Raw genomic sequence first — 21,977 nt, forward strand, 5'->3', positions numbered from 1 at the left:
AAAGAATTCCCAGGAAAGTAGGATTTGTGAATTGGAAAAAATAAAGAACTCCCAAGAAAGTAGGATTTGTGAGTTGGAAAAGATAAAGAACTCCCAAGAAAGTAGGATTTGTGAATTGGAAAAAGAAAATAATTCAGTAAAAAAAAATTTAGTGAAATGGAAAAAATTCCATAGAGCAAAACAACTCATCTAAAAACTCAATTGGACATATACAAAAAGAAGTAAAAAAAGCCAATGAAGAAAATAACTCATTAAAAATCAGAAGTGAACAAACAGAAATGAATGATTCATTGAGACATCAAGAATCAATCAAACAAAACCAAAAAAATGAAAAATTAGGGAAAAAAAAGTTAAATACTTGGAAAAACAACAGACCTGGAAAATAGATCTAGGAGAGATAATCTGAGGATTATTGGACTTCTCAAAAATTATGATGAAAAAAAGAGCCCAGATACTATTTTACAGGAAATCATCAAAGAGAACTGCTCAGATGTAATAGAACCAGAAGGTAAAATAGGCATTGAAAGAATTCATCGAACACTTCTGAAAAAGACCCTAAAATCAATAAGGGGCAGCCCTGAAGTCAGGAGGACCTGAGTTTCAATCTGGCCTCAGATACCTAATACTTCCTAGTTGTGTGACCCTGGGCTTAAACTCACTTGCCTCAGGAAAAAAGAAAAGAAATCAATAAGCAAAGTACCAGGGACTGTGTTAAACACTGGGAATACAAAAAAGAGACAAAAGACAGCTTCTGCCCTCATGGAGCTCACAAGCTAATGGAGGAGTTCACAAATGTGGTAACTCAACTGTCCTTAATGTTTGTATATCACACTGAATTCCATTTAATGATCTCCCTTTCCAGAAAATACTCAAGCATATAGAAATTTTTTAAAATGACATGAACAAGTCAAAACAACTGCTATAAATTCCATGCAGCAAAGTTCTTCCATTAAAAAACAAAAAAAAAAAAAACCCTATGTCTCAGGATCAGGGTTTCCTATGAAAATTTATTGCTATCATAAATGCAACTTTAATAAACTTGGTTATGAGGTTTTCCAGTTAACAACAGATCCATAAATGCAAATCAGAAGTAGGGAGAAGACAACTACTTGCAGACAATGATAAAAGGGAGAAATGAGGTCAACAAGGAGGGCAGAAAAAAAAATACATAAAACGCATATGGGGTTATAAGTCCTTTTACCATGGAAGGCAAGCCACTAACTCATACTGAATGTAAATAGCAGTCATTTCTGCTTGGCTAGAAACCCTGAGAATATTCCCCTCCCAGATTCATTCATTCATTTAGATGTTTTTTGGACTAGGTAAAAGAGTTGTGGTTGCCTTTGTTGCCACTGTTGCCTCTCAATGGCTATCTAGCCTTAATCACTGAATGGGTATGGCTCTCAGTCAAACTGAGACCTGTTGAAGACCTTAGCTTAAAAAGGCTGAGGTCTCCCACTTCATTCAGGGCTATTTCCTGTTGTCTTCATCTATATCTAGCCACTGGACCCACAAGGCTCTGGAGAGGAAAGTGAGGCAGGTGATGTGCACAGCCCTCCTGCACTTCAGTCCAATTCACTTGCGTGTCATGGCATCACCTCCCTGATGTCATGGTTTTATTTGACAACAAGAACACAATAACAAGTGAGAATTAAGGTTGCCAAGAGAAACATTAACAATCTCAGCCAGACTGACAATATCACTCTGATGGCAGAAAGTGAAGAAGAATTAAGAAGCTTCTTGATGGGGGTGAAAAAGCAGAGTATAAAGCCGACTTGAAACTCAACATTAAAAAAAGTAAGATCATGGCAAATAGAGAAGGAAGAAATAGAAGCTATATCAAATTTTATATTCTTGGATTCAAAGATCACTGCATCAACTGAAGCAATGAAATTAAAAAATGCATGCTTCTTAGGAGAAAAACTATTGGCAAATCTGTATAGCATACTAAAAAGCAAACACATGACAACAAAAGTCCATATAGTCAAAGTTATGGTTTTTCCTGTGGCAATATAAGACTTGACTGTAAGAGCTGCACTATCAGGAAAACTGACACTTTTAAATTGTGGTGTTGGAGAAGACTTTTGAGAGGAACAAATAAGATATTTGTAAAACCTACTATTGTCTGGTACTGGGACTATATAGAGAGATGATCCCCAATTTCAAGATAAGAGGGTAACAACTATGTACAAACAAGGTACAGACAAAAGAAATTGGAGATAACTACACAGAGAAGGGTTCAGAATTAAAGGGGAATAGGAAAAGCTTCTTAAAGACAGTGAGATTTTAGCTGAGGCTTGACAGAAATCAGTAGGCAGAGATGAAAAAGAATTCTAGGCATGGGGGGAAGCCAGTTTTTAAACAACAAAGAATCCAGTGTCATAGAACTACAGAGTATGGGGTAGTTGAAATATAAGGTATAAGATTGGAGAGGGGGGTGAAGGGAAGCTACATTGGCAAGCTTTGAAAACCAAACCAAGGATTTAATTTAGAGATAATAGGAAAAAATTGGAGTTTATGGAGTAGAGTAGACCATGTCAGAGCAGAGCCTTAGGAATATTACTTTGACAAACAAATGGAAGGTAGAGGACTATTGAAACAGCCCCAAGTTTAGGTTAGGAGAGCAGTGACAGTATCAAATAGAAAGGGTATTTTAAGTTAGAAGCTGTAGGACTTGGCAGCAAATTAGATAGGGGATGGGGGATGGGGGGGGAAGAATCCAGTGGGGAAGATAGTGAAGAGTCAAGTTAGCTAGGGTTGTAATCCAGGACAACTCAAAAGATGATGCTTTCAACAATAAAGAATGTTAGAAAGAGTGGAGGACTTTGGGAGGAAAAGATAATAAACTTAGTTTTAGATATGTCAAGTTAAAGATGACTATAAGACATGTCAAATAGGCATTTGGAATAGCAGCAAGGATGGCTAAGGAGGAACTTAGTGGAAAATGGATAAAGCGCTATACCTGCAGTCTTGAAAGTATGAATTCAAATTGAGTCTCAGACACTACCTGTGTGGCCCTAAACTTAACCTGTTTGCCTGGGTTTCCTCATCTGTAAAATGAGGATAAAACTAGCACCTATCTCTAAGGATTGTTGTAAGGATTAAATGAGATAATTGTAAAATGCTTGGCACAGTGCCTGGCACACAATGAGTTCTATACAAATGTGAGCTAGTACAGACCTGTGGAAGGGGAAGGACTTTATGACCAAAGCAGAACTAGAGATCATTACTGATCACAAAATAGAAAATTTCGATTATACCAAACTGAAAAGTTTTTGTACAAACAAAACTAATGCAGACAAGATTAGAAGGGAAGCAATAAACTGGGAAAATATTTTTACAGTCAAAGGTTCTGATAAAGGCCTCATTTCCAAAATATATAGAGAATTAACTCTAATTTATAAAAAATCAAGCCATTCTCCAATTGAAAAATGGTCAAAGGATATGAACAGACAATTCTCAGATGAAGAAATTGAAACTATTTCTAGTCAATATGAAAAGATGCTCCAAGTCATTATTAATCAGAGAAATGCAAATTAAGGCAACTCTAAGATACCATTACACACCTGTCAGATTGGCTAAGATGACAGGAAAAAATAATGATGATTGTTGGAGGGGATGCAGGAAAACTGGGACACTGATGCATTGTTGGTGGAGTTGTGAACGAATCCAACCATTTTGGAGAGTAGTTTGGAACTATGCTCAAAAAGTTATCAAACTGTGCATACCCTTTGATCCAGCAGTGTTACTATTGGGATTATATCCCAAAGAGATTATAAAGAAGGAAAAGGGATCTGTATGTGCACGAATGTTTGTGGCAGCCCTTTTTGTAGTGGCTAGAAACTGGAAACTGAATGGATGTCCATCAGTTGGAGAATGGCTGAATAAATTGTGGTATATGAATATTATGGAATATTACTGTTCTATAAGAAATGACCAACAGGATGATTTCAGAAAGGCCTGGAGAGACTTACATGAACTGATGCTGAGTGAAATGAGCAGGACCAGGAGATCATTATATACTTCAACAACAATACTATATGATGACCAGTTCTGATGGACCAGGCCATCCTCAGCAACGAGATCAACCAAATCATTTCTAATGGAGCAGTAATGAACTGAACTAGCTATGCCCAGAAAAAGAACTCTGGGAGATAACTAAAAACCATTACATTGAATTCCCAATCCCTATATTTATGCACACCTGCATTTTTGATTTCCTTCACAAGCTAATTGTACAATATTTCAGAGTCTGATTCTTTTTCTACAGCAAAATAACGTTTTGGTCAGGTATACTTAATTGTGTATCTAATTTATATTTTAATATATTTAACATCTACTGGTCATCCTGCCATCTAGGGGAGGGGGTGGGGGGGTGGAGTAAAAGGTGAAAAATTGGAACAAGAGGTTTGGCAATTGTTAATGCTGTAAAGTTACCCATGTATATAATCCTGTAAATAAAAGGCTATTAAAAAAAAAAAAAAAAAAAAAAGAAAGAAATGACCAACAGAATGATTTCAGAAAGGCCTGGAGAGACTTACACGAACTGATGCTGAGTGAAATGAGCAGGACCAGGAGATCATTATATACTTCAACAACAATATTATATGATGACCAGTTCTGATGGACCCGGCCATCTTCAGCAACGAGATCAACCAAATCATTTCCAATGGAGCAGTAATGAACTGAACTAGCAGCTCAGAGAAAGAACTCTGGAGATGACTAAAACCATTACATTGAATTCCCAATCCCTATATTTATGCCCACCTGCATTTTTGATTTTCTTCACAAGCTAATTGTACAATATTTCAAAGTCTGATTCTTTTTGTACAGCAAAATAACGTTTTGGTCATGTATACTTATTGTGTATCTAATTTATATTTTAATGTATTTAACATCTACTAGTCATCCTGCCATCTAGAGGAGGGGGAGGGGGGTAAGAGGTGAAAAACTGGAACAAGAGGTTTGGCAATTGTTAATGCTGTAAAGTTACCCATGCATAAATAAATATGCATGTAATTAAATAAACCTGTAAATAAAAGGCTATTAAATAAAAATAAAATTTAAAAAAAAAAAAAAAAAGCAAATGTGAGCTAGTAGTAGTCATTGTGGTAACAGACCACATTGTAGTAGTAGCAGCAACAACAGTAGTAGTAGTAAAAAGAGGAGGAGGAAGAAAAGTGAAACAATAGAAAGTGATGAGATCTCCAAGTCAAGTAGTATAGAGGGAGAAAAGGGACTAGTTAGTAGGTGTGACATAGATGAAGATCCAACAAAAGGACAAGAATTGGACAGATAGGTGGGAAAACCAAGAAAAAATAATGTCATGAAAACCTAAAGAGAAGAATTATAAGGAGATGAGACTGACATTGTCAAAGGGTACAAAGAAATCAAGGATGAGTATCAAGAAAAGGGTATCGATTTGGAAATTAAAAGACAATTGTTAGTAACTGTGGAAAAAAACCACTGATGCCAAAATAAAGAAAATGGATCAAGGAGAAAAAATGAACACTCTTAATACTATAAAATGTTTTACTGAAGTTTAAATGATATAAGGTAATCCTTATAGCATTATATAAGGAACTCTTCATTGTGAGTTCAACAAAACCTAGAAACTGACTGGCCCAGCAAATATTTGATATCCTTACCTACAGAGGGCTACAGTCAGTGAAGGAACTTTGGGTGAGGTATAAGACCCTTCAGCCCAGAGGGAACCTGCTAACAATGTCTACTTCAGCTCCCCATTTTCCCCCTGAGGTCTCTTGGCCTTCCTGAGAAGTCAGGGGGCAGTGACAACCTGCATTGAGATTGAGCCAGAGTGTGTTACCAAGTGGAAGAGTGATAACAAATGGCAAACTACGTACAATAGCAAGTTGTTTATGTGGTTCCCATGTGCGCAGTGTTGTTTTTGTTACATTATATAAAGGAGAAAGTCCTTGAAATAAACAGACTCAATTTTTCCACCATCCTCAGGAGTCCCGCCTAATCACTTCTTCACTAGTATAAGGTATATTTTAATCACCCTGATGTGGGGGCTCTAGAAAGCAAGACACAACACTTACCAAATAGAAAAATGGTACCAAAGTATGCATTGATTAGCATGGCAACTCTTCAGCATATAAAATCCTATAAAAGGTAGTGTAAAGACTATGAATAGTACTGCTTTATTAAACAATGAAAAACAATAGAGGGAAGGATGAGTTTGCAAAAAACTGTTTTTTGGTAACTTAGATGATCCCAAGAAATATCTAAAGATGAAATTAGGAGTTCAAGATATGAAAAATGGAAATCTATCAAGGTTTCTATAACAATTATGTTTTTCATCAATGAATAATATAAGCACTTAATGTGTGCTTATCTCACAGTGGAATGAGAACATGTGCACAATCTCTACAGATCAATTCCTGATTTATTACATGAGTAATGGGTCAGAAGTCAGGGGTAGAATTAGCACTGCAATAAGGGTATCAAGAACAGAGGAAAAAAAAAAATCAGAGGGTCACATCTGAGGCAATAAAACTTAGAACACGCAAGACTTGACAGTCAAGAAACAATAGAAGAAACCTGATAGTAGGGAGTATACTAAATTGGGAAGAGGGAGAGAATGAGATGAAAGTGGGGGTGGGGGGGAAGGGAGGAAGAATTCTGAAGGTTATCAAGTACTACCAACCATTCTATTTACTCTTTTCTATAAAAATCAATAACAAGAAAAATTTTATGATTATTTATATATGTATTGATAATATCTCTAGTGACTATAAAAGCAGACGTCTACAAAGATAGACGACCACTTCTTTATAGAATTGGAGGAAAGGGGCAGAAAATACAAGATTCTATTGTACTTGTCTATTAGCTATTAAAAGGTATTTGAACCAACTGAGCAAAATGCAATACTAAAGATCTTTTCCAAAAAATTACCTCTCATCTCAAACTCCAATGGCTTCCTATTGCCTCCAGGAGCAAATATAGGAAGGACAATCAATTTGACATTCAAAACCCTTTAAATCTAGTCCCTCTCCTACCTTTCCAGGTTTCTGACACCTTCCTCACTCACCCATCCAGTAACACTGGCCTTCTGAAATAAGATATTGCATCTATCAACTCCTAGTATCACACCTGGAATGACCCTCCACTGCCCTGATTACTGACTTTTTAAGTCCTAATGGAAACGTTCCCCAATTTTTCTTAATTCCAGTGCCTTCTTTATTTTAATTATTACATATATATGAAATCAATCAAAATAAATTTTGATATTGGCCACATCTAAAAGAATTGATTTCATTCTGCACTCAGTTCTTCACCTATCAGGATGTAAATAGCATCATTAATCCTCTGGAAAAGTGATTGGATAGCACAAGGGTTTTCTATAACATTTATAAACCATAACTTGTTTATTGATTCCTCAAGTTATGGGGATTGCTACACTTTGCCAGTTCAAAAAATTAAAATATTTTTGCACATCCTTGTGAGATCTGTTTTGTTGTTTTTTGCTTGGGACTAATCAGTCACTCAATCTACCCTTCATATAATACTTCTTAACCCTGTTCTGCCTTTTCCCTCCAATTTTGTTACATGAAATGGATTTCTGTACCCAAATTTGAGCATTCCTCCTCCTTTTGACAAATTTAGATGGAGGTTTATTGTCAGCCCTTCCTCCTCTAGATCTTCCTCCTTGTTTATTTAAATAACTACTTGATGAAATTTGATTATGAGAGTTCATTTTCCCTAATTTTCCCTTCCCCTTTGCTGCCTTCTGTCCTGCATTTGTCTTCTCTCTTTCCATTTTTTTCTTAAGATCAACAAGACATAATACAACTACTCTCAGGCCTTTTCTAATTGGATTCCCTCTATGAAATCTGATAATGCTAAGGTTTAGAAGGAATTAGCCTCATTTCCCCCCCCCCCCCCATACTTGAATATAAACAGTTCATCCTTGTTAAGTTTTTTACCTTTTTTTTCACTTCTGTGTTTGAATTTCAAAGTTTGTCTACAAGTCTAATCTTTTCATCAGGAATGCTAGGTTCTATCACATTAAAAACCCATTTTTTCAAACCCTGTAGGATTACACCAAATTTTACTGGGTAAGTTATTAACAATAATCCTACATCTTTTTCCTTTTAAAATACTGTACTCCAGCTTCTCCATTACTTTATTATGGTGGCTGCTAAATCATGAGTGATGCTAACTATGGAATCTCAATACTTGAATACTTTCTTTCGGGCTGCTTGAAGTACTTTTTTCTTTGACCTGAAGTTCTGGGTTTTTGCTATTACCTTCCTGAGAGTTTTCATTTGGGGGATTCTAAATCTCTGAGAAGTTTTTTTTAGAATTTCTTATAATAGGATGACTAGGTTCTTTTTGGTCATATTTTTCAGTAACTTCAACGACTCTTGACTTTTTTCCCCCTCACTAGTCTTTTTTTCCAAGTCAGTTGTTTTTTGCATGATACACTTCATATTTTCTTCTATTTTTCCCCCAAGCTTTTTGATTTTATTATTTCTTGTTTCCTCAAGAAGTCACTGACTGCTGTTTGGTGCACTTTTTCTTTTTTTCAGGAAGTTTGCTGTTTGGGCAAAGTTTTGTATTTCTTGTACCAAACTGTTAATTCTCCTTTCCAACTCTTGCACTCTCATTTCATTTACAAAAAGATTTTTTAACTCTTTTTCAAACTTTTGCTTCATCTTTTTCAGAAATTCTAGTTTAGTCTGTGCCCAAGATGATAAGTACTACCTGAGGATAGTTCTGGAGACATTTTTTTCTTGCATTTGACTTGGGCATCTTTGCTACTATAAAAGCTCACTACAGGGGGCTGTTTTGTTCATTTTTCCAGGTTACTCTCTAACTTCAGATTTCATGCGAGGGCTGGACTGCCACCTTCTGGAAGAAAGTTCTGGGCAAGTCTGTTGCTACTTTCATGGAATTGAATACTGTCTTACTGTAAATTCTCAGAAACTGGATACTAATTTAAAAACTTTCAATGTTTCCAAAGGAGTCTGACCAAGACAAAGTGTGATTTGCTATTGCTTCCTTCTACCAAAGCTTTGGATTTCTGAAAACAGGGCAAAGCCAGAAGAGACTTGGGAGTAGAAAAAGCAAAGAATGGACTATTTGCATGTTTATCAATTGACTACATGCTAGAGTGAAATGTAAACACAGTTTTATTTCCTACAACAGAAATACAGATATCCTCCAGATAGGCTTTATAATTTTCTTTGAAACATATGGATCTTTTTGTTTCTTCTCACGTTCCTTCCCTTCAGATTAACTTTTCCAACTATCTTTCAGTAATGTAAATTAGTGAAATTGATTGAAATTAATTTTAACAGGATCATCTTCCTGTGATTTTAGTAGGTAATCCATATGTGTGTGTGTGTGATTACATATACAGACAGACAACTGAAAGGTAACATTCAATAAATATAGTACATAAAAGGTACTGTATTTGGGGCTAGAGCTGTACAAATAAAAAAATGGCATCTATCTTCAAATTTACAATTTAGTAAGGGAGATAATGAAGGCATAGAAATAACATTAGATTATAAATGAACATACAGGAGAATTTCAAAAATTAGGAGATAAACAAGTACAGATCACCTCAAACTGGAAAAAGGTGGGAAGACTTCAAGGAGTACAAGATGCTACATCAGTTTATGAATAAGAAGGAAGATTAGGTCATTCCAGACTTTTAAAGAGGGAGCAGGGACAAAGGCCCAGATGTGATAATGCAAAAGTGGTCTAGTTTGGCTAGTGGGCAACACTGGATATAACACAATTAATACTTTTTGGATTTTTCACTATTTCACATTATCTGTGCCATTTCTCTTTTATGATTAAGTAAAAGCTGATTAAGGTCAAGTAAACAAGCATTTATTTAAGGACTTACTGTGCCAAATACTGTGTTAAGTAGACACAGGAAGTCTGTGCTGAAGGCAACTTAGTTGAGAACACTGAAAGTCAAGACAGGCTCTAAAGTTTGGTGAATTTTCAATTCCGTTTATACCCTTAATCACCAGTTCCACATTGTAATATGCTGAAAAAATTACTACATCTAAAATTATGTTATATTTTTGATGTGTTACTTAGTATTTTGAATATTACATATTTTAAAAAGGCTTTTTTTTCAAATCTTACTTAAGATTTTAAATCACTTAGAATTTTAACAATTTATTGAAGAGTGTAGACTCTCTAATATCTCTAATTTTCCAAGTGAAAGGTACTAAAACCTTATATTCACATCAACTTGTGTCATCATTGTTATTACACATTTAATTATGATTTAAGAGAATTTTTATTAGTAGTTATATGTTAAAAATAATTAACAAGTATTTGAGTGCTTGTTATGAACTCAGTACTGAATTTAATGTCATAACAATTATAGGAAAAGTATATAATATGTAGGATCATAGATTTAGAGTGTGTAAGGGATCTTTCCAAGTATCTGTCTGTGTCCCTCCCTCAACCCCACTGTACAGCTGAGGAAACTGAGAACCAAAGAAGTAAAGTGACTTGCCCCCCAGGGTCACAGGTGAAGTAGCAGAGCCAAAATTCGATCAGGTCTTCTTACTTCAAAAATCCAGTTTGGAGCCTTCCAATTGAAAAAGTGAGGCTGACACACTTGAAACAGTGAAAATATATAACGTTATTTGAGTGCTAATTAATTTGCTAGTAGTCAGAGAAATGATCTTGAAGGAATAGGTAGGGATAAGCACATTCCAAATCACTAGAACAAATATAGCCAAAATGGGGGGAAACAAATGAGCAAAATATTAAATATCTTTTTTTCCTCTTTTAAATATAGAAAATAAAAACCATTCGCAAATTTTATTATTTAAATCATTTTTATTGTCATTTTGTAGCATCATAATTTTTCCCAATATTTTTCTTCTCTCACTCCCAGAGAATCATCCCACATAACAAGTATTATTTTAGAAAAAGGAAAAAAAAAAATCCAGCACAACTGGGCAATACATTGAAAAAGTCCAAAAACATATGCAATGGATACTTGTTTGACCTCTTACCTCCACACAAAGGGATGGGGGAAGGTATGGTTTTTATATTTATTCATTCAAATCACACTTGATCTTTAAAACTGTTATATTCACCTTGACTTTTTGGTATGTGATTCTTTTCCATGTACACTGTAATAGTTATTTTGCATATTATTTTATTGACTTTGTTTACTTACTCTGCATTAGTCCATGTAACTCTTCCCAAGCTTCTCTATTCACCACATATATCATTTCTTACAATACAGTAATAAGCCAATATATGCATTTAGGGACTTTCTTCTTACTGATGGCTTCCTTGGGATATATGCCAAGTAATGAATCATCTGGTTTAAAGGACAATTTAGATGATTTATTTGCATAATGGCAGAATGCTTTCCAAAATGGTCACACTGTTTTACACCTCAACCAACATTACTAATATACCTATAAGTACACATTCCCTCCAACACTGAATACTGCCATTTTTAAAAATCTTTACCAGTTTGTAATATGAGTTAATTAAAACTCAAACTAAAAGTGCTGTCTTACACATTTTTACACACACACACACACACACACACACACACACACACACACACACACTCACTTATTTATAAAGACTGGCTTAAAAGGATCTAATGGAGTTATAAAAGCTTTCCCTTACCTTGTTTATGGTTCATAGAAAGTAACATAATCGGAAAATGATAAAGCTGAGACTTTAGTGATCACAGTAGAACTTATTCATCTGACAAATGAAAAAAGATGAAGATCCACAAAAGTAATTTATTCAAATTACTACTTCTCAGGGAATTGAGAATGAAGCTAAATTCTCCTGCCTTCTAAGTCCAGTGTCCTTGTTCTCATACACCCCTACCTCTTATTTCCTCCTTTAATGATCCCCACTCTTCTACAAAACTGTACTGTTGTTTTTCTCTCCTATTGCTGACTACTTTTTGATTCTCTTTTGCTAAGTTCTCCTCTTACTGCCCCTTAACTGTGTTCTCCAAAGTTAATACTGATCCTCCTTTATTTACTTCTTTAAGCACACCTCTATGCTGATGTCTCCAAGATCTCTATGTATAAATTGACTAATGTCTGTTCTTTAGTGCCCTATATCTCCAGTCGAATGAGTATTAATTGCATCATGAACTTAATACTATAGTGACTCAAGATTAATATATAGTCAGTTCTTTATAAGTCAATATATTCATTCCTAATAATCAATTATGCAAAATCAAGGAATAAAAAGACAAAGAATTTATAAGGAAAGAGGGGTTAAGAATACAGCCCTCAAAAACTTCATCAGTGATGCATTAAAAAAAAAAAGGGGGGGGGGGAGGGAAGACCAAATAAAAATAGCAGCGCAGTGATGTACATGTTAAATAGTTAAATACATAAATACTACACTAAAGAGTGGTGGCCTCAGTCTACTACTTAGCATGCTCCAAGGTTCTCACAGGGCAGGGACTGGTAAAATTGAATGGCAAAAGGGGTGTAACTCAACCATGGTTGGGGAGAGAAGGGATAAAAATGAATCCCATGGATCCCAGTGTACCAAAAGATATTCAATAAATATGGTACTTCACCTTGAAAAAGACCTAAAGTATGTGTAGAATGGAAAGCTGGAAGGGTTGCAGTTTGTAAATAATTATGAAATGGAGCATTTTTTGGTTTTCTCATTTCTCAAAGATAAAAATCTCACATAAGCAAACACAAAATTCAAGTTGTGCTCAAATTGTTTCTTAAATGTATCACTTGTGGGAACAGATTCACTTTTTTAAACAAGTGCTAGAGCAAAAAGCAGATTTTTTTTTGGTAGTTCCTTAAAGCTGACAAAGTATTTCATTTATAGATATCTCATTTACCTACCCAGGGAGATAGTATCCCCATTTTACAAAGAAACTGAAGCTCACTGAAATTAAGTGATATGTCCATGGTCAAACAGCTATTAAGTGCGAAAGGCAGAATTCAAAACCTAGTTTTGCCTAACTATAAATCCAAAAAACCCAATCTATTGTCAAAGGCAGTAATAGTACAATGGAAAAGGTACTGGATTTTTAATCAAGAACCTCAGCTCAAATCCTATTAACTTTGAAACCTCAGGCAAGTCACTTAGTTTCACACCTACAAAATGGGACTGAGAGCAAGTGTGTATGTGTTGAACCATACAAACTTCTTTAGTCTTTTCTATCTTTACATCTATAATCCTAATATATTCCCTCTCAAAGATACAGCTTTTCCAGTTTTTTCCATGACTGGCTCAGGCCTGCAAATTTGGAATTATCTTTGCATTTTTGTTTGCTTTACATCACTCCCCAAAGTCCAATGCCACCTCTCCATGTTCAATCTCATCAATCCTTCTAGTGCACTGCCTCTTAATTTCAATATGGTTCATTTCCACAGCCAAAAGCCTAAGTCATTCTGTTATAAGTTTCATGTTTTGGTTATTTTGATAACCTCTAAATGGCCTACATGCAGCTAATTATTCTCCTATTCTTCTATACTGTGAGGGTGTAATTCCCACAGATATAGCTGCTTTTCAGAGAAATAAATACAAGTTAAATAATGAAGCAACACATACAACAACAGGGAAAAAAAAACAAAAAAAAACAGTTATTATAAGATTGAGACCTGAAAGGCATCAAAGGAATGATCTGCTTATTTAACAGAAAAAAAAGCCACAACACAGAAGGCCAGAAGTGACTTAATCAAAGTCACCAAAGTAGGAAATAGTGGGGACAGAATTCTAATCCAGATCTTCCAACTCGAAATTCATATCCCCTTTCTCTCAGAAGCAACCTTGGGTGCCACATTTCAAAAGGATATTTAAGAAGAAACAGCCTGCCCAAAAGAGAACAAGAAGAATCATAAGGAGACTTGAGATAATGATATACAAGTTGAAGAAAGTAGCAATATAGAGTCTTTGGTGGACCATATTTTTTTCAATTATATGAAAGATTGCCATGCTGAAGCAAGATTGAAAATTACTGAGACAGATTTCAACTTGATAGATATAAAGAAAAACTTTCTAACAAATCAAGCATCTTCAAGTAAAAGGGGTTACCTCTAAAGAAAACTGAGTTCCTTTATCTAAAGGCTTCATTTGTCTTGAGAGCTACAGAATGCATTCTTTTTATAGTTTAGGTCTCTCCATAATTTTCCCTTTCTTAATTATTGACAATCAAATAATTAGAACTGACAAGATAATAAAAGAGAAATGTGATTTTAAAAAAAAATTGTATTTCATTTTGTAATTTAGTTGATATTTAAAAATAGAGGTATATCTAATATTCTGGGAATTCACTGCAAACTAATATCATCATACAATAAGGGTTTGACTCAAAGACCTGAAGAGTAGCTTAGTGTTCCTATCCTCTTCATTCATTACATGTCAGACCAAGGACATTCAGACCACAATAAAGCCAGGGCACATTTTTGTTAACTCCTTTAGCAACTGTGAAATCTATGGACCCTTTTCATAATAAAGTTTTTAAATAAACAAAAAGTTTAGGATTTCAAAGGAAACTAAAGGAAACTAGTCATGTTGCAATAGTTATTTAATTTTTTTTTTAATTTGATAGAACCCAGATTAAAACCTTTTCTTTTTTTCTTTTTTGCTGAGGCAAATGGGGTTAAGTGACTTGCCCAAAGTCACACAGCTAGGAAGTGTGAAGTGTCTAAGGCCAGATTTGAACTCAGGTCCCCATGTCTTCAGGGCTGGAGAGCTGGTGCTCCACCCACTGCACTACCAAAACCTTTTCTAAAAAAAGTTCAGGGACTCTTCACTAAAGTCTGTCATCTGAAAAGTTCCCTGAAATAGTAGTAGTAGTAGTTAGGGGATCTGGGTTTCAATGCATTAAAAATACAGGGAAAGATATTAAAACTATAAACAGATTTAATGCTGTAAATACTAAATGCCTGGAAAGTCAACAAATAATCAATCTGAATGGCAAGATTTGACAATGAGGAGGTGAGAGATAGGGATTATGGCATGATTTACACAGTACAGAGAACATTTCATGAAAATACCCCACAAGTCTTGGAAAGTGATTTAGAGCAGTGAGGTTAAGTGAACTTCCAAGCATCAGCCAGTGTGTGTCAGAAGCAGGATTTCAACCTAGCCAAATCTATCCACTTTGCAAATCAGCCTTTCAGATAACAGAAAGCAATTTTAACAGAAAGCAATATTACCAATACAAATAACTAATTAGAATAATGTCTATTACAGACATTTAATGAATATCAGCTCTAAGTAATTATCATTATTACTAATAAATGAGAGGTACTATACTAAATACTGGAGAAAGTAGTAGACAAAGTAAAAGACAAGTTTTTTTCTCTCTTAAATGATTAAAACAATATTTTAATGGACTGATCCAAGTACTATTGACTTACTATTTTTCACATACATCTTCAGTGTATACAAATTATGGTTTTCTGATTATATTCAAGGGGTAATATATTCCAGATATTCATATATGGCAGGGTATCTAGTAGGAATAGCAATTAGTAGAAGATGTCAAAGTAATTAAGAGTGCTGGGCCTGAAGTAAGAAAGATTCATCTTACTGAGTGGAAATCCAGCTTCAGACACTTACTAGATAATAGGCAAGTCACTTATCCCTGTTTGCCTCAGTTTCCTCATCTGTAAAATGAGCTGGAGAAGGAAACAGCACACCACTCCAGTATCTCCAAGAAAATCTAAAATGGGGTCACAAAGAGTCAAACAAGACTGAACAACATCACCTAGAGGAAAGATTACTGAACTCAGAATTAGAAATACTCAAATTGGAAATCACCTCAGACACTTGTGACCATGATCAAGTAACTTATATCCAGTAAGTCTTGACTTTCTCACAAGTAAAATGGGGATAATAACTATAGTACCTATTCTACAGGATTCAAATGAGATGTGTGTAAATCATTTTACAAACTTTAAAGAATAATATATGTCACTTATTTTCATATCTAACTGGCTAAAAAACTCAAATTTAACCTTAGTAACATAATTTCTTAGTGTTAAGTATATAATTCAAATTCTTCCCCGTTTCCTTTTTAAATGTAGTTTATATAATACTCATTTTACATAACATATAAACTAAATTTTTTTGTATTAAGAATATCATTAACTATAACTTCTATTTCATAGAGGTATATGATTTCAGTTAAAATATACAAATAAGTGAAATTACAACATATTTGCTATAGCATTTACAATGTTGAAGCCCAACCTAATGTTTTTACAGAAAGCAATCCATTTCACACACAGCTGATTCATCTACCCAGACTGCCCTATTGTTCTGTTGACTCAGAAAGGAATGATTCAGGTCACTACTAATTTTCTTCAAATTGGGTCCACAAATCCTCTTTACCCAATGAAACAGTCATATCATGGTTTAAAAAATATTTTCACTATAAAAGTAACAATAAATCGTATCAACCTGTTAAAGCTAAGTTCTTTTGTAATAATATTACATGCTCACATTTTATGTTAGTTTTTTTAAATTATTTTTCATTTATTCTCATGATTTACATTTTGTTCTAACTATATAAAGTCCTTTAGGAGACAGAAATTATCTACTACTTATTTTGTATTATCCTCCACCCCAACACAAGACTGTATATACTGCAGGATGCTTACTTCTTCCCTACACACTTGGTCCTTTGTCCCATCTTCCCATTTGCCATGCCTTCTTTGTACAAACTTCCCCTATCTATCTCCTCTTACCACTTTTCAGCTTCCTTTTATAATTTGTCTTCTTGTCACTGGAATGTAAGCTCCTTGAGGACAAGGAATGTATATTTTTGTTTATGTTTTTATTTTCCAGGCACACATTAAGCACTTAGTAAATGTTTGCCAAGTTAACATGACAACAAGCATTTAATAAATGTTTGCTGGAAAAGAAACGTATATGAAATTTTAAAACCCAGGTTTGATCCGTAAGAAGACAAATCTCAATAAATCAAGCCTAACAGATCATATTTGAATTTTCAACACATAGGTCACTTGTTGACTAGTCATATACCAAATATTCAGTCAATATCTCAGTAAACTCACTATAATAAATAAGCTGAATTTAAAGCACAATTTCATTTGGAGTCTACCTAACTTACCTCTAAGAAAATCTGCTTCAGATATTAAAAAAAATGCTAATAAAGTACCTCCCTCAAGACCAACATGCCAAATTTCAGTTTTGTAGGAACTAAATTTATTTTGTTAGAAAAGTTTTGAAGATGGAGGTAACAAACAATATTTATTTGATTATATATTTTCCCAATTACTGCAATCTGGATACTGTTTACTTTCATTACATTCAGAAGCCAAAAAAGTTTTGTAATTATTATGTCCAAAATTTTACTAAAAAGTATTTTTCCACTTAAAAAGATTAAATCGTTTTACTTCTCAAATACTACTTCAAACCTACAATTCCTATGAATCCAGATTCTTACTTAAGAATAAACCATTATTTGGCAATTGTCAATGCTGTAAAGTTACCCATACATATAACCTGTAAATAAAAGGCTATTAAATAAAAAAAAAGAATAAACCATTAAATATAAAATAGTTCCATTGTAGCTAGATTGCTACATGACAGCTCAGACTTCCTATCACTATCAAGATTTGAAAAGAATATAAAAAATGTTTAAAAAAATTGTTATACTTACTAGACTTTCAAGTCATAAATAACCTCAATGGCCAACAAGCAATATAAAACAGAATTTGCTTTGGACTTTTCTCAACATTAAAACAGCAAAATCGAGACTAAAATTGTGTCTTTAGATAGTTCTGTAGTTTTTAAACTTCAAACTTTAAATTTCTGGGCTTCGACAATCACGTAGAAAAGACTACAGGAGAAGAAAAATGTCTAAGTGAAACTGATCCTAGTCTGAACTAGCAGACCACATCACGCTTATCCGCCCCCCCCCCCCCAAAAAAAAAAGAAAAAAGAAAAGAAGATGAGAAGGAAAATCGCTTCTACCAATCGCTAAATCTTAAAGCAGAATGGTGAACGCATTCCAACACAGCCACCGGTGGAAGGAATGTCGGGCAATGTCTTTCAAAAATATAGCTGAGGTTTTTTTTTTTTTTTTTTTTTTTTTTTCCCCAGTTCAGACGGTGTAAACAAACCTTTCTAGCTGCAGCCGACGGTAAACAATGAACCTGCAGCAGGGTGAGGGGGCGGTCTCTGCCAACTACACTCTCAGCGGCCCGGGAAAAGGAGAGGAGGGGGGTGTGTGTGGGAGGGGGATCCAGCTGTACCAGACACCTCGCAGTAACCAGCCGGTTCCGAGGCTCACCGCAGAAAAATATATCGATCCCCTGCACTTCCCCCGAGGGGGTGAATAAAGAAGCAATCACGAATTCTGCAAGTAGTTTGGGGGCGGGGGGAGGCGGCAAGAGAAGAGAGGGCAGGATGTGGTCGCTCTTCCCCTAGACATCCTCTTGCAACCTAAATAACAGCTTCTACTCCCCCCTGTCCAGGCCGCCCCCAGAATGGAGCTGCACAAGGTTCCAGGGGAGAGTGCATCATCCCCCCCCCCCTCCCAAGTCCTCAAGAACCGAATAGTCCGGGAGTTGGTCTCCCCGCTCGCTGCCACCCATCCGGGCCGATGAGAAGGCTCGCGGAGTGGGGACCGGCCGGGGAAGGTGTCCGGGCCGCAATACGGTGAGAAGCCGGGGCACAGGCGGCCCAGAGAGAGGAGACGGAGAGAAGGGGGATGGGTCCCGCAGGGTAGTCCCAGGGCCCGAATCCCGGCGGACCGCCCGCCGGTCAGACCCAGCACCCCGCCCCTCCCCCTCCTCCGCGGGCCCAAGCCCTAGGGCCGCGCGAGCCCGCCCCCGCCCCCGCCCCCCGTTAGTTACCTCGGGTGAGATCCAGCGGGACGTTCTCCTCGCCGCTGTCATTCCGCCCTGCGCGAAACACAGAGAGACCCAGTTAGGACTCGCAGGCCGGCGGCGGCCCCGGCCACAGCCGGAGCCCCGGGTGTAGTCCCGACGTCCGCCCCGCGGCCCCGGGGGGCGAGAAGGAAAGAAACGACCCTGAGAGGGTGGCGCACGCGAAGCGGAGGGGAAAGGGGGAAAGGAGAGTTACCTCGTATCCTGAGGTGCTTCAGCGAGCGGCCGCGGACACTCGCCGCCATGTTGACGGGCTTCAGTCACAACACCGGAAACCTCGCCCAATCGCGCGAGAGCCCCCTTTCCCTCTCCCCCGCCCTCCGCTTCCTTTCCTTCTCCCTCCCCTCCCCTATCTCCCCACCCAGCTCTCGCCTTGCCTGGCCTCAGCATCCTCGCTCCTCCTCCCTCCCCCTCTCCCTCCCTTAGCGCGAGCCAGACCGGGGGGCGGGGCCGAGGGGCTCAGAGCGGGAACCCCGGGGCTGTCGTTCGCGCGTGCTTGCGGGAGCGGAGGCGAGGCTGGCCTAGGAAAGAGCCCCCCATCCCCCACTCAGCCTCAGACCTGGAGTGGACCTTTCTCACCCCTCCTCCCCAAATTCCTAATGGGAACTCCCCGGGAGTCTCGCGGTGTTATCGGCCCACCTTGCGGACCCGGGATGATGCCCTCCACACGGACGGGACCCGGCGCTCCATTACGCGGGGCGAAGCCGCCCGCTCGTGTCCTCGCCACTTTCTGACCTTATGCGGAAAGCTACCTCCTCACTCTTTATTTGTCCTTGAAGCACTGCCCGGGTTCCTTCCAACCGCACTCACCTGCCCATAACACATCCTCTTTTTGCCACGGAGCAACTCCTCAGACTCCCCCATCCACCCATAGAGCAACTTCGTCTTCCGCCCCCACCCCTGCTAATTTAAGGCATGACAGGGAGGGAGGGGGCTCAATCAGGTGGAAATGGAAGGGAAAGCCCCCCCTCCCATTCACTGGGCCCTGGTAGGATTTTGAGAAGCTCATTCAACGTTCTCGAATTGAACTTTACCAGGGCAACCCCATAGGGTCCCGAGTGAAGTTGTCGGTGAATATAAAGATAAATATTTGACTATAGAAGACAGAAATTTTCTTAACGGTTTCTCCTTTGAGATTCTTAATATCGGTGAATTTTCATACCCATAATGCCCATCGTGGCTTGTCCCCATCCTTGGATAAATTTTAACCTATATTAGAGTTGGATTATGCGACAAGAATTCTCTTGGACTTTAATAATAATTTGCTAGATTTCTTATACTGAAAGGACAGAAAGAATACGTTTTCTTTTGTTTTCCTTTGTATTTGCTAGATTTATTATACTGAAAGGACAGAAAGAATACGTTTTCTTTTGTTTTCCTTTGTATTTGCTAGATTTCTTATACTGAAAGGACAGAAAGAATACGTTTTCTTTTGTTTTCCTTTGTATTTGCTAGATTTCTTATACTGAAAGGACAGAAAGAATACGTTTTCTTTTGTAATTCTAGACATTTTTAAAAATACATTTAAAAGTATTACTCTGAGAAATGGTCCATGTTTGGCAATTGTTGATGCTGTAAAGTTACCCATGCATATATCCTGTAAATAAAAGGTTATTAAATTAAAAAAAAAAAAAAGAAAAGAAATGGTCCATGGGCTTCATGGTATTGTTAAAACATTGGAATAAAAACTTATTTTCAAATGTAAAGAAAAAATAATTTTCTTTTAAAAGAGATGATTTGCTTCACTTAGGGAAAATGTCAGACTTGTTATACAGCTATGGAAAACTCGGAGAGAGAGAATATGACTTTTGGATACTATGGTCTTATTTAAATTGTCTCGTCTTAATATTATTTCTCATGAGATTAGCCTAATGTTGGAGATATCATAAGGGCAAGCAAAAAGGTGGATTTAAGACTTAATATAGTACATTGGAAATGATAGACATTCAAAAACATCCCCTGCCTACAATGCTTTATCAATTCCAAGATTTGGACAAGTATATTCCCATGATCATCTTCCCAGAACCCTACCAATAGCTGGAGGAGGTAGGGTAAGAAGCAGGAAACTCCTTCCCCTCTCCATTCCTCTCTACTAATATATTTACTTTGTATATATTTTTTATTCATGTATTGGGAGAATTGTACAAGGAAGACCTGGTTTTTAGGACACTCTGCCAACTGTCAGTCTTTTTTTTTTTTTTTTTTTCATAATTATGACTTTTTATTGATAGAACCCATGCCTGGGTAATTTTTTACAACATTATCCCTTGCACTCACTTCTGTTCCGATTTTTCCCCTCCCTCCCTCCCTCCACCCCCTCCCCCAGATGACAAGCAATCCTATACATGTTAAATATGTTATAGTATATCCTAGATACAATATATGTGTGCAGAACCGAACAGTTCTCTTGTGCACAGGAAGAATTGGATTCAGAAAGTAAAAATAACCCGGGAAGAAAAACAAAAATGCAAGCAGTTTACACTTCTTTCCCAATGTTTTTTTCTTTGGGTGTAACTGCTTCTGTCCATCCTTGATCAATTGAAACTGAGTTAGATCTTCTCTTTGTTGAAGAAATCCACTTCCATCAGAATACATCCTCATATTGTATCATTGTTGAAGTATATAATGATCTCCTGGTTCTGTTCATTTCACTTAGCATCAGTTCATGTAAGTCTCTCCAAACCTCTCTGTATTCATCCTGCTGGTCATTTCTTACAGAACAATAATATTCCATAACATTCATATACCACAATTTACTTACTGAGAAAGACTTACTGAGATTTTAGCTAGGACTTGAAGCCAGGAAGTAGAGATGACCAGGGAGAAAATAATAATTGCAAGCCCAATTCATTGATCTTCTCTTTACCTATGTGTAAAGGGATGAAACTATTGAGTCAATGCACTGAGGTCGGATAACCAAGTACTTAAGGCTAATTACCAATTAGACAATACTCTGTAAGTATATGTTTGGAAAATGGCCCTTCCCACTATCCTGTACTGGTTCAATAATTGGTGTATACATAGATTTTTAGGAGGGACTAAGGGTTGGAGTAAGAATAGCCAGGATCACTTCTGTGCAGGAGACGAAGAAGG

General features: G+C 36.8%; 1 protein-coding gene across 3 annotated transcripts in view; it reads right to left on the reverse strand.

Annotated features, from left to right (window-relative positions):
* The window catches only part of RICTOR (RPTOR independent companion of MTOR complex 2), a 122,633-nt gene extending 103,463 nt beyond the window's left edge, over window positions 1–19,170 (reverse strand). For all 3 annotated transcript variants that reach the window (XM_031964336.1, XM_031964324.1, XM_031964333.1), the window contains exons 1-2: window positions 19,081–19,170; window positions 18,852–18,899 (exon numbers count right to left, since the gene is read on the reverse strand). In XM_031964336.1, coding sequence (XP_031820196.1) covers window positions 18,852–18,899; window positions 19,081–19,129 — 97 coding nt within the window. In that variant the 5' untranslated portion in view covers window positions 19,130–19,170. The remainder of the gene's footprint in view (window positions 1–18,851; window positions 18,900–19,080) is intronic.
* Between the last annotated feature and the right edge of the window lie 2,807 nt (window positions 19,171–21,977).

Source organism: Sarcophilus harrisii, chromosome 1 (assembly GCF_902635505.1).
Source record: "Sarcophilus harrisii chromosome 1, mSarHar1.11, whole genome shotgun sequence".
NCBI lineage: Eukaryota > Metazoa > Chordata > Mammalia > Dasyuromorphia > Dasyuridae > Sarcophilus > Sarcophilus harrisii.